At 36.1% G+C, this 14,390-nt stretch overlaps 1 protein-coding gene and 2 non-coding genes across 3 annotated transcripts; 1 reads left to right on the top strand and 2 right to left on the bottom strand.

Moving 5' to 3' along the window:
• Positions 1-2,000, top strand: LOC122007291 (membrane steroid-binding protein 1-like). Its single transcript, XM_042563135.1, has 2 exons — positions 1-363; positions 1,401-2,000. Exons 1-2 carry the CDS (start codon positions 65-67, stop codon positions 1,864-1,866), a joined length of 765 nt encoding a protein of 254 aa, XP_042419069.1. The 5' UTR covers positions 1-64; the 3' UTR covers positions 1,867-2,000.
• A 7,260-nt stretch (positions 2,001-9,260) lies between these two features.
• On the bottom strand, positions 9,261-9,343 carry TRNAL-UAA. Its single transcript has one exon. It is a non-coding gene; the product is annotated as a tRNA-Leu (tRNA).
• Positions 9,344-9,456: 113 nt separating this feature from the next.
• TRNAL-UAA lies at positions 9,457-9,539 on the bottom strand. The gene has a single exon. It is a non-coding gene; the product is annotated as a tRNA-Leu (tRNA).
• Between the last annotated feature and the right edge of the window lie 4,851 nt (positions 9,540-14,390).

Raw genomic sequence — 14,390 nt, 5'->3', positions numbered from 1 at the left:
GCTTTACATCTCCCTTTTCTAACTGCGCATCGGGATATCCGCTCCGAGAGAAAGAGAGAGAGAGATGGCGGTGGCGGAGGCTTGGGAGACGGCGAAGAAGGCGATCGAGGCGTACACAGGCCTGTCGCCGGCGATGTTCTTCACGGTGCTGGCGATAGCCTGGGCGCTTTACCACTTGGTGGCGGGGTTCCTGGCGCCGCCGCCGCCGCCTCCGTCTAGGAAGCGGGAAGAGGAGACCCTGCTGCCCCCCGTCCAGCTCGGGGAGATCACCGAGGAGGAGCTCCGCGACTACGATGGATCCGATCCCAAGAAGCCGCTCCTCATGGCCATCAAGAGCCAGATCTATGACGTCACCCAGAGCAGGTTCGTCGCTCTCTCGATTTCTCGATGTGTTTGATCAGATTTTGGTGGATTATGTTTCGATCTGGACGGTTGCCCGATTCTTTGTAAGTTATCTACGATTCAAGGCACTCGATGTTGGATCAAATGACTGATGTAAAATTTAAATCCTAAATTATGTATATGGTCATGTTTACTCCTGCTGTGCCTATGGTAAAAACTGGAAAGGAATCAAAACAATAGCAATTTCAGTGTGTTTGTCTCGGCACAAATAACAGGTAGTATCATTCAATCAATTTAGATCTTCAGCAAGAGGTTTTAATTGTGCACTGAAGTGGACAATCTGAACAAAACGATCTGCGATGAGGATCTTCAGCAAGAGGTTTTATTCGTCCTCATTATGTGGATTTTCCATGGCACCAAGTCATTTCATGATATATTAGACCAATTAGCAGAATACATTCACAATATTTTTGAGGCAAAACAACAGGTGGATTGCACAGTTAGTCCCCCTCTAGATTAACTCTGCAATGTCCCTGCATCTTTATGTGGTTCCTAAATTTGAGAACTTTTGTTATGGAATTAATTGCATGAAAAATACATCTTCTCTTGTTTGTTATGCAAAAAAATGAATGATTCTTCCACTCAAAAGTTACTCATCTTGTTAGTTTTTAGCTATCAAGGAACACTGGGAAATGATTTACCTAATTCATTTGATATTTTTTTGTACTTCAATGAAATATGATTGTAAATATGTAGCTTGTCCCAAGTATTTCTTTGTGAATACTGTGATCTTCCCTTAGAGGCTAATAGACATTGGTATTTACTTATCATAATATGATTGGTGAGTTCTTACCACCGTTCTTACTAATTATTAGAGTTGTGTCTATACGGTATTTCTTTGAATATACGCCATTGGCATGATATTCAATTTTACTTTCTCATGAACTGTTCCTTCAGATGGTAGAGAATTACATTTAGATTTTTTCTTTGCTGCATGTTTTGCATGAACAAACACCTTTAGAAGAAATTTTTGATGACTTTTATGTTCTCTTCTTCAGGATTTTCTATGGACCTGGCGGACCTTATGCTTTGTTTGCAGGCAAAGATGCAAGCCGAGCATTGGCAAAAATGTCTTTCGAACCAAAAGATCTAACCAGCGATCTCTCCGGCCTCGGCCCTTTCGAGCTCGAGGCCTTGCAGGATTGGGAATACAAATTCATGAGTAAATATGCGAAAGTTGGGACAGTCAAGAAGACTGTCGCTGCGACTGATTCCTCTGGCTGTGGTCCCTCTGGAGTAACAGAAAATAGCACCCTGGAGGATGAATCTACCACCGAAACTGCTGGGAGTCGAGAGTTCCGTGCTAAAACCAACGATGATGGTAACACCGGCCACGATCAAGATGCCGAGCCAACAGGGAAGGATGTGAAACCAGTGGATCCAGCAGATGCAAACGAGAATTCTCCAGACGACGGTAAGGTAGAGTCGAAAGAAATTGGTAGTAGCAAGGACTCGAAAGAGTGACTCCGTTTATCCTCTCGTCGGCATTAGACAAGTTACCGAATTTCTTAGCCAAGCAGTTGTTCTTATTACAGAAACTGGCATGTTTTACGTATGCACTGCAATATGCGAATAAACGTCGTTTGTGTTTTCCTCTATTGCATGGTCTTTGAACGCTGTGGGTCTCTTTTGCTCTGGCAGATCAAAGAAGGCACCTGGCAATCTGGCACTGTCTTGGACGAGCCTGAATATTTGCTACAGCCAATGTTGAGCTAAAACAGACCGAAAAAGAAAAAAAAAAACACTTTGATTTGGTGAGTTAGATGAGTTACAGGTATAAACGTCGCCATACATTTCCACCACGAGCTAATAGCGACCGAATTGGTAGTGGCCATTAAAATTTCATGTTAATTAGCGACGGACTAAATCTATCCTCGCTATTTCATATATATTACAACCTAATAGATAAGGTGGGAAAATATTAAATACATATTATGTATTTTATATAAAAAAATATGGAACCGTCACATCAGCAGCCCCCCTAGAGTCGGTTCCATAGATATGGAGGGAGGTAACATATTATGTATTTTATATGCATATAGAGAGAAGTGTTATGTTATACGTTGTCCCATGTATGATGATATCTATGATTGTATCCGATCAATTCCGAATGGCCTGAATCACTTCCGAGTAAAATAATTCCATCAGTCGCATACGATCATAATGCATGATGAGTCAAGTAACATATCTAAATGCAGAGTCGGTCCTGGATCAGGACTACCAGGGCCCTTGCTTAGGGCCCAAAAAATATAAATAAATAAATATTTTTTTAATAAAATTTTTATTTTGTCTCACCCTCGTGTTTCTCGTCGCTTGTTGCTGAAGCCATCTCTGAAGCGATGAAGCCCTAGCTCTCTCGACTCTCACCTTCGTGACGATTCTCTTCGGCTGCCATCCTCACCGACCCTGGCGTCTCCAGTGCCTTTAACCTTACCATCGAGAGGATATCACCAGTGTGATAACATCAACGACTACTCCTCCAGTCCTCTGGTCAGTAATCATTTTTATCGATTTGGGCAACCGCGATCCGCGATCAGATCTCGATTTTTCACCTAGTTAATTAGGGTTTTAATTTGTTATTTGATTAGGCAATCGATTAGGGTTTATATACTTGGATTTTACTAAAATTTCAACTTTTACTTTTCAATTTACAATTTTGCATCGAAATTGTTCAGTACAACCCCCTTATCAAACCTCCTTACTCCCTCTTTCACTCAAGATTAGTAAGAAGAGCAATCTGAGGAAGGATGCTCTTGTGGCTGTTATGGCGGAGCAATCACAGCCCTACGGGCACAGCGCAAGCAGAGGAAAAAATGATAAGGCGAGGAGCATAATTGATAGAGAGAAGAGGGAGGAGGTGAATAGTAGGGCTTTATCCGTCAATTGAGGAGGAAGGCCACAAGGTCGTCTTCTTCATTGAGAAGAAGCGAGGGAAGACCAATTCCAAGAAGTTGCTCCCCTTATCGTCCGTGAGGCCCTCAATGAGAGAATCATTGTCCTCCCATCAGCTTAGTACAACCCCCTTATCAAATCAAGGGAAGAAAAAATATATCACCTAAGTAAATACAAGTCAAGCAAAAAAAAAAAAGGAAAAAAATGTGTTAGATTGTTTTTTATTAATTCAAATTTTATAAAATTACATACCAATATTATACTTCCATTTTTCGTCCATAATCAAGATGTCTCTTCCACCATATTTTTTTTCTCTTATCCATGTAGATACAACTTGCAATATGCTATCATATTTTATGTTTATTATTTCCTTAGCTATCGACTAGCTCTGACCATGGACAACGACCCTTACTCCTCTTGTTGTCATCCTCCATCCGTCGTCCTCCTATAATATCACCTTCCTCCTCTACCTTGCTTACTCACCCCCTTTCTCTTTCACCGCTGACAACCATGACTACTCCTCCATAGCTAGACCCTTGCTCCCGTAGGTATAGTTGTCTACATGGTTGACCTGGCTTGTGGCTTCATCAATTGGATTGATATATCCTCCACCTGGTGTACTCTTACATCGATGCTAAAGACAAGCATCTATGGATTGAGATCTTACGTGAGACACTCAAGAATGACCTCACGTTACGCTTGTAGATTGACTACATCTACCTCACCATCGGCAACAACTCTCTAAAACTAGCGTCAAGGGCTAGCCTTCCGTCAAATATCATAACTAATAAATTAATTTAACAATTCATAAATAATAAAAAAATACATTCAATAAAAATTTTAAATTAGGTAAAATATAAGAAAAGACGAGATGGTAATGCGCTCAAGCGAAGTGAATTTGGACCTCTTCTATGGTGTCCGCAGTGGAGTCAACTAACTTGGGATCAGATCGATTAGCCCAGCTCCTGGATCCGTCCTCGGTAGTTGGTCACACTTAGTAGGCTCCTGATTTAAAAACAAGCAGATATCAACAAATGGATTTGTGTGTGTGTGTGTGAGATACAAGAACTTTCTTATTGGTTTACTCTAAAAAGCCTTGACTTCTAGTTATTTATTCTCTTCGAATGGATTCTTTTAGCTAGTAAATGATAAGTAGATTAACTAAGTTTACATGTCATTTAGCTAGTTAGATTAATATGCTTGTGTCTTTAATTGCATGAATAAGGTCCCAACTTCTAAACAATTAAATTGTTGTGTTTTTTTATAAACTTGCAGGATATATCCGTGTTAGGTCTTATATAAGTGAATTTTGAATCAAAGAAAAATTCTCCATATAAGGTTTTATTGTTCTTTGTTTATTGCTTATTGTTCATAATTATCTATCAACATGAAACAACTCTATGAATATCAAAAAAGACAAAAAAAAAAAAAAAAAAAAAAAAGAGGAGGAGATAGCCAAAAGCTTAAGAGGTTCATTGAATAAATATTTTAGTAAATAATCACACAACACAATAGAAATCTTAGTTCAGATTTTAAGTAATGAATCAAATGCAAATGAAGATTTTGTTGAAAATAATAATAATGAATATGAAGAATTTATGAGAAACGAAAGTGATGAGAATGAGAAATTTGTAGAAAATGAGAATGAAGAAAATACAGATCTTAATGATTTGAATGAAATTGAAATTGGAAAAACTAAAGATATTGATAATTGTGATGATGAGCGTACAAATGAATATCAATGTTCGACACCTAGATATGATATAAACATATTTAATCCAAGAGTTTGAGATAATTTTGATAAAAAAAGAGAGATTTACTTGTGAAAAGAGGTCCTAAAAGAGAAGATAGTATTAAGTTTCCTTTAGATAAAGAATCTCGACACTTTTCTCATACTTACTATGTTCAAATGTTACCAAATGGTGAGACTCGTGATTGAAAATGGTCAGTATATTCGAAGGAGTTGGACAAAGTATTTTGTATTTGTTGTAAGCTGTTTAAAGTAATGCACACCAAAAGTAATTTAGCAAAAGAAGGAGTTAATGACTGGAAACATTTATGTGACAAACTTAAACAACATGAAAATAGTGTTGAACACCTCACTAATCTGAGAGCCTTTGTTGAGCTACAAATGAGATTAAAGAAAACATTGACAATTGATAAGGAAATACAAGAACAAATTAAAAAAGACACAAAACATTGGAAACATGTTATGCTAAGAATAGTTGTTGTTGTCAAATGTCTTGCTATACATAATTTAACATTTCGTGGTACACATGACAAAATTTATGAAGATGGTAATGATAATTTTTTAGGTCTACTTGAAATGATTGCAGATTTTGATCCAATAATGCAAGAGCATTTTCGACTCATTCAAGATAAAAAGATTCATTATCACTATCTTATTCATAAAATTCAAAATGAGTTAATATCTCTTCTAGCTTCTAAAGTCAAGAATGCAATAATTAAAAAAGTAAAAGAGGTAAAATATTTTTCAGTAATTCTTAATTGTACACCGGATGCAAGTCACAAATAACAAATAACTCTTATATTAAGATGTGTAGATGTTTCAGAGACTCCAATTAAAGTAGAAGAGTACTTTTTAGAATTTATAAATGTAGAAGATACAACTAGTTTAAGTCTTTTCAATAAATTGTAAGTTGTTTTACAATCTTTAGAACTTGATATTGATAATGTGAGAGGACAAGGTTATGATAATGGTTCTAATATGAAAGGCAAAAATCAAGGTGTGCAAAGAAGATTACTTGACATTAATCCTAGAGCATTTTACATGTCATGTGGTTCTCATTCTCTTAACTTAGTTGTTTGTGACATGGTAAATTCTTGTGCTAAAGCAAAATCATTTTTTGGAGCATGTCAATTACACCATGTTCTCTAATTCAACGAAAAGATGGAATATTTTGCTTGAATATATTAATGGATTAACTTTAAAATCATTGTCAACTACAAGATGGGAAATCCATATTGAAACAATCAAAGCAATACTATCTCAAGCTTCCAAATCAGAGAAGCTTTGTTCAAATTAGCAGAAATAAGCGAAGATGGTAAAGTAAGTAAAGATGTTTAAACTTTAGCATATGGTGAACTTTCAAGTTTTGAATTTATATTAAGTCTTGTTATTTGGCATGATATTTTACATAAAATTAACTTAGTTAAAAAAAATTACAGTAAGAGGATATGCGTTTTGATGTTGCTGTAAAATAAGTGTCTGGTCTTGTTTCCTTTTTTGAAAAATATAGAGAAAATGATTTTGCTTCTGCTATGGTTGATGCAAAAAAAAATAGCATCTGATATGGAAATTAAGCCTGTATTTCCTATAAAATGTAAAATTTATAGAAAGAGACATTTTGATTAAATTGCTAACACTGAAAGAGAAAATCAATCAACAGAAGAATCTTTTCGAATAAATTATTTTATCTTAGTGGTCGATATTGCTCTTGGGCAATTGAAGAGTAGATTTGAATAGTTATAATATTTTGAATCTATATTTAGGTTCTTGTATAATGTTGCAAAATTAGTTTCATTAGATGATGATGAATTGATGAGTTCTTGTGTTAATCTTGAAATAATTTAAGAAATGATGACACTTATGATATTGATGCAAAATATATGTTTTCAGAACTACAAGTTTTGTAAGTAATGTTATCAAGTGAATCTTATGAAACAAATAAAAACTGATCTTCCATTCAAATATTATATTTTTAAAAAAATAATAGATATATTTCCAAATGTGATGATTGCTTATAGGATATTATTGGCAATACCCGTGATAGTGACATTTGCCGAAATAAGTTTTTCAAAATTAAAATTAATAAAATCTTATTTACGGACCACAATGACTCAAGATAGACTAAATGGATTAGTAATTTTATGCATTGAAAAGAATATTTTGGAAAACATTGAATATGATGTTATTATTGATGATTTTGCCTTTAAAAGTGCATCATGAATATACTTTAAATGAGTTACCTTTGTATTTTTTTGCAAGTGTATTACAACCGATCATTTAATTATATCATTTGCATTTACTCTCATTCGCACTTGTAGGTAAACATTTCATTACTTACGAGTACATGTGACATTGTATTTATGCTCTTAAAGTGTTCATAAGTCATAATAACTCCAGTACTTATGCTAATTGATGCTACTCATACTCTTTTTCTTTTGGTGATTAGATTAATTGATAGTTTAATAAATTGATAATTTTTTGTTTACTGTGGCTTTCGGAGGGAAATGGTGGAGTATTCTCTGTGGTGAAAATTTTGTTTCAATGAGCATCCTTTTTTTTTATTGGAGTATTCTTGATATGCTTTGATACAAAGAGGTTTTATTCATGTCAGATTGGGTAGCTCTTCTTTTGGTGGTTGGTCGACTAGAGTATGGATGTTGCAGTGAGTATCTTGCAGGGAGGAGAAGCTTATTTACAGAATGTGCCTATAAGGGGCTGGATTGAAGCTGTGATGTTGATAGTTTATGATATGTTGTGCAGGAATGTTATTATGATGTGTTGTGTTTATAGTGATTTTTTGTATTAGTTGTTGGAAATTTGTAAAGGTTGGTTTTTCATGTGTAGCACTTCTTTCTTATCAGAAAATGTGATGTTCTGATAGTATAGGGGTTTATGCATTTGGTTGGTTTTGTTATGATATGAGTTAATATTTGATATGTTTTGATTGTAAGATACTATTGATGTTGGAGTCTGATATTATGGTTTCTAAAGAAGGTGGAGCAATGTATCTTTTTGAAGGGTTGTATATGTGGCTGATTCATTGAGCAAAATTTTATTTGGTGGATTTCTAAAGGTTTTCTTTGTAATTGGGAGTTCGAAAAACATACCCTGTGGTTGTGTTTAATTTTGATCAGAAATTGATATTGATTTGTGGTGTTGTTGGGGTTTGAGCTGCTGACCGAATTTGTTGATGAAACTTTAATGTATAAGTTGATTTTTTGGGAGAGTTGGTGGATTTCTTATGTTATGTATTGGTGGTGTGGTGGTGGTTTTGAAAGTTCTATAGTGTTATGAAAGTTTGGAGATTTTGGTGCGTTCTACATGTTTGGGATTTCGTTTTGTGAGTTTGAAGGCTTTTGCTCAGCGTTGGTGGTTTTATTTCAAGGAAGAGGTTGAAATATCTTGTTAGAGTATTTTTGTTAGAAAGTGTGTAAATAAAGTCTATTTTATATTGTGTTATTGGAATGTAAGTATAGAGAGAATGATTTTTGTTTGGAATATATGTAAGTCTGTGAAATCCTTGTAAATTGTAGTATGAGATCATGTTTGACCTCCTCATTCTATGATTTTTTTAATTAAAGAAAAATAGTGTTCGTTAGATAAAATTAAGACATAATTTATAATTTTGCTCAAGGCCTTTGAACAATAAGGATCGGCTCTGTTTAAATGGTGTGTGTATGACCTAATAAATGTGGTTGGAACAACATGGTCACATGCCATACCCAAAACTTAATCAATGTAGCCAACCATTACTCATGGCCAAACTTGAGTCAAGTTAGCTGACTCACAATCATCAACTCGAGTGACTTTCGAGTCAAGCCCCACAAGCCACACTTAAGATGGGGCTTAGATCAAACTGCTCCGCATTCATATGCAATACAATTGTTATAAAGACTGATTACATAAGGGTGCGCCGTACCCATTAGTGAAGAGGAAGAGATACATCATGACCACTCTTAGATCTTTATATAACGCTATGATGATAATATAGAGACTCCCCTTTTAAATCTTTTTAGTTCTTTTACTAGAAATCTTCATCGGAGTCCTTCCATGGGAGAGGAGTGGATTTGGCTATTGACCCAAGAGCAGCCAAACATGAGTATTAATATGACTACTAAATTTAGCTAACAAAGTATATTAATTATAATAGCGCTCTTTTATAATACGGTTTTATTTTTTAATATAAAAAACCAAAAATAAAAGAACGAACTAAAAATGCTGGCTATGGGGTTCGAACCCATGCGCACTTATGTGCAGAAGATCTTAAGTCTTCCCCCTTAACCACTCGGGCAAACCAGCTTTGCTTTTAAATTGAGGCTAACAAAGAACATTAATTAGAATAGCGTTCTTTTATAATACAGGTTTCTTTTTAATTTTGGAATATTAAAAAATCAAAAATAAAAGAACTAAAATGCTGGCTATAGGGTTCGAACCCATGCGCACTTATGTGCAGAAGATCTTAAGTCTTCCCCCTTAACCACTCGGGCAAACCAGCTTTGCTTTTAAATTGTCATATTTATTATTTATATATACTATAATACTATTAACATTGTATCGACCCTGTCTCATATTGAGTTCATTGCTCGCCAACATTATTAATGGAAGAGGAGAAAAGTCCTCGGTCTGTTTTTATAGAGATGGAGTCAATAAGCATGTGTTCGTCTGCTCATCACTTTAGGCCGACTGGATATATTATGAGAATTGTATTGAAGAAGCGGTGAAGAAGCTGAGAGATAGGCCTTGTATGTCAGATCATATATATGCTCGCTACTCCATTCTTAAAAAATTAATATGTGGGCTAGTCCTAGTCATTATGAAGTTATGTCTCTATTTTCTTTCTCACATGATCATCGTATTAACTAATCGCATCCTGGGATGAGTGTTTATCAACCCAGAGACTTCAGGGAGATTGATCAAATGGAATACTGAGCTCAGCAAATATGATATACGGTATCAACGTAACCTCAAGCGACCATCAAAGCTTGAGCCTTAGTTGATTTTGTGATTGAAATACAAAGCTCGGAGCCAGAAGAAACTTGTAAGATATATGTGGATGAATCATCAACTTGGCAAGGTAGTAGAATAGGGATTCTCATAATATCACCGAAGGGAGGATATGATGCAATTATCCATTCGACCAAGTTATAAGCGAGCATGCTCTTGCACCAATATTTCAGACTCTTGTGATGTTTGACTGAGCTATAAACGAGTATGCTCTCATGCCAATGTCCCAAACTCTCAAGTCATTAGGCCGAGTTATAAACGAGCATGCTAATGTCCCAGACTCTTGAGTCGTTCGGACGAGTTATAAGCGAGCATGCTCTCGCACTAATAACCCAGACTCTTAAGGCTATTTGGCCGAGTTATAAGCAAACATGTTTTCGCGTCAGTATCCTAGACTCTCTAGCCGTTCGTCCGATTTATAAGTGAGCATGTTCTTGCGGCATTATCTTAGACTCTCGTGATGTTCCGTCGAGTTATAAGCAAGCATGATATCGCGCTATTGTTCCAGACTCTTGTGTAGTTTGGCTGAGTTATAAGCAAGCATGCTCTCATGTTTATGTCCCAGATGTTGGAACCCCAAGGTTGTTTGGGTGTGATCAACAAGTTAAGTTAGGTCCTGTGTGTGTTCTAACCCTGTGTCTAAGTGTGCGGGAGCTTAGGAGCACAGGTACTCGAGCAGAAGACGCAGCTAACGAAAAGGACGGCACGCAGTGTGTCCGAAGGACGAGGTGCTGCGGAAGAGTACCCCGGTGGACGAGAAGGAAGCGTGCGGTGGTTCCGAGGGACGAAAGACGGAGCGGAAGATTGCTCGGGGAGCAAGAGACGCAGCTAGCAAGAAGGTCGGCACGGGGTGCGACCGAGGGACGAAGACTGCGGATGAGTACGCTGATGGATGAGAAGGAAACACGCGGCGATTCCGAGGGACGACAAGTTACAAAATATTTTGTCGAATGAAACTTGCAAATTAGAAAAATTGTCAAACGAATTTTTATCAATTATTTTGTCAATACAATTTCTTGCATGTTTAATATTTGTTGCCTTAAATTTGAAAAATTATGATTTAAGAAGTTATGATAAATTAAAATGGAAATTTAAATTTTTTTGATAAAATCATGAGAATTATTATTTTTTTTAAAAATAAACAAATAAATGCATAGAATTTTTTTTAAAATGTTCTAAAAAACTGTCTTAAATTTTCTTGCATAAAGTTTTGGACTTAGAAAGATTTTTTTCTTGATGGTGAAAACTTAGAAACTTCTCAGAAAGTTCTTAATAACTTAGAAATTTTTCTTGTCTTAGAAATATTTTCCAGAAAATCATTGAGATAGATTTTTATAAGTTTCTAAGTGTCAACCTTTAGACTTTTCTTGCAACCCCAATTTTTTATGTGATCAAAGGGGGAGAAGAAAAAGTATAAGTCTAGGGGGAGGTAGAAAATCAAAAATTGAAATTTTTTGAAATTTAATGTTTCTATCTTATTGCACGTTATTGCAAGATAAATTGTTTAATTTTCATATCTATTTTTGACCCTAGCTTAACTTGGGTTGATCACATCTACTGGGTTAATCTCTGCTAGAAAATAGGGCTGCTAGAAACATTACTTACCAAGTTAGCTGCTACAAGGTGTCGCAGCTACACGGAGAGTTCACTGCTACACGTTGTAGCAGCTACCTCTCCATGTAGCTGCTACACCATGTAGCAGCAAAGGAAAGTCCAAGTGGCTGTAGGCGGTTGTTGCATAAATCCTTCGGGCCTTCTACGACGACCAATCCAAGTCAGATGCTACAAGGACGGTTTCCTGCGAAATAGTTGATGCAACGTTTAGAAGCGAAGCAAAGGCGCGGTGCATCTTTAAACACTTATTTTAGCTATTTTTTTTACCAATTTTTGTAGGCAATAACAGTGTGGATTAACAAATTAAAATGGAGTGAGGTGGTAGGATCTCACAGCAGCTGTGTGATTGATGACATCAGAGAAACTTTCCCGCTGGGAGAGCGAGGGACAAGGGACGACTGAGGATATTGAAGGAGGGAGCAAGCTAGGGAGAGAGAGAGCAACGAGGGAAATTTTAATATTAAACTTTCCTGATTTTTACCCGCGAGGTCGGTCGGACGACGAACGATGGAGACGGAGGTTGCGAATGGGAGAGAGAGAGAGAGCGGGGAGGAAGATTTTAATTTGGGTAATTTCCGCTGCTGAAGTTTTGAACAGAGGCCCGAAGGGGAGAGAAAATAAAAGGAATATTTTATTTATAGGAAAACCGAGCTGACAACACCACGTCTGCGCGTCGCTCACGGTCGTGCACAAAGCGTCACCCAACATACATATATATATAAGCGGAAAATAAAAAGACAAAAAAAATCCGATTTCCATATTTTTAATGAAAGACTATCAATAAAAATAATTAGATAGTATAGCTTGTACCCTATCAACTAATAACGAGAAAATGAAATCGAGATAAATACTAGTCCCTAGTATTGGTAAAAAGATACATATTGAAACAAATACTTATCGTGATCCAGAATTAAAAAAATTAGAATTTGTAACATAAAATAACTTGTATCCATATAACATCTGACGTAACATAGATAATAAATAAATAGGAGTTAATATCATCCCTATTGTCATTACAAAAATAATTAGTACTTTTGACATTAAAAGAAATCTTTTCTATATATATATATAGAGAGAGAGTTTTGATCTCCTGCACGACGCGCACAGTGCGCGTCGCGCAGGAGATCAATTAATAACTTTTTTTTTTAATATTTTAAATAAAAAAAATTAATTAAAAAAATTAACATTTCCTTATATAAATTTTTAATACATTAATATATCCCCTCAACATATTACAATACTCAATAAATACTTAAATTAATTTAATTTATTTTTTTTAAAAAACCAAACACTATAACCTAATTGGGAAGCCTGAACCTTAGAGGTAAAATCTAAAAAAAAAAGCTTTAATACTATAATTCAAAGCCTGAACCCTAGAGGTAAAATCTAAAAAAAATAGCTGTGATACTATAACCCAAAGCCTGAACCCTAGAGGTAAAATCTAAAAAAAAATAGCTTTGATACTATAACCCAAAATCTGAACCCTAAATAGCTTTGATACTATAACCCAAAGCCTGAATCCTAGAGGTAAAATCTAAAAAAAAATAACTTTGATACTATAACCCAAAGCCTGAACCCCAGAAATAAAATTTTTTAAAAATATTTTAATTATTTTTTAATTCAAAAAATAAATAAAAAAAAAACTAAAATCAGTGATATCCTCTGCGTGCGCATAGTCGCGCACTATGCGGGTGCGCAGGATATCAACTTTATATATATATATATATATAATCTTAATTAGTATGATTGATTATTATTGAATAATTGGTCTGGTCCTATAGAAATTTTCCATCGATCATTAGGATAAATCAGAAAATGCACGAGACGGTCTGTCCAGAAGCCTAGTATCTTTTAATTACGCCCTTCATTTAAAGAAAAAATTCATAAAAATATATCGTAACTAGAGTTCGAACTATCTAGATGATAATTTAAATATTCTACAGTGATATCACGATTCCGGGGACGATAATAACTTCGAAAAGAGGCATATATTAGTTAATTTGGGATGTTATTTTTAGCCAAAATTGTTTGGGTGACGTGGAGTCTTGATGACGTGGCAGATGACTTCGCAGTCGTTTCCAACTCCATTATTACGTTCCCGCATGTCGGATAGACGCTGTATTTAGGTGTTCCCTCGTCCCTCCTCTTCTCCCACTTCTCTTGGTAGCAGTAGCCGCATTGGTAGAAGTAGTCGAAGTGAAGAATTCGAACCAAATCAGTGAGCAAGAATGATAAAAATGGCGACTTTTTCTTCGTCTTCTTGTTTCGACGGAGTTTCGCTGTGATCTATGATTTTGATGATCGCGCGCCTTATTTATGACTGAGTCGAGCTCTGCCATCTGTGGCTACTGCGCCCACTGCTTCGCGCCATCGACTGCCACCCTTTTACGTTTGGAGCGCAGAGAGAGAGAGAGAGAGAGAGAGAGAGAGAGAGAGAGAGAGGTTGGAGGGGGAGAGCGAGGGAAGGCGAAGACAGGAAGGTATGACATTTCAGGTACTGCTGGACTCTTAATTGCGCCCTAGCCTCCTCTGAAGCTTTCATCGATCTCTTGCGGCGTCTAGCTGCGCGGCTGGTTCTCGCCATTCGCCACAGAAAAAGCAAATTTGGATTCTTTCTCCCCTCATGTTGTTAAAGAGGACTCACAAAGTTTGAGAAACGTGAGATTTTCCTTGCTAGGTCGATTAGAACCAGTAGATTTGGTCATTTGGTGTTCTATAAAAGCTTCCT

The sequence above is a fragment of the Zingiber officinale genome, chromosome 7B, assembly GCF_018446385.1.
Source record: "Zingiber officinale cultivar Zhangliang chromosome 7B, Zo_v1.1, whole genome shotgun sequence".
In the NCBI taxonomy this organism is placed as follows: domain Eukaryota; kingdom Viridiplantae; phylum Streptophyta; class Magnoliopsida; order Zingiberales; family Zingiberaceae; genus Zingiber; species Zingiber officinale.
This window is presented reverse-complemented; position numbering and strand designations above follow the sequence as displayed.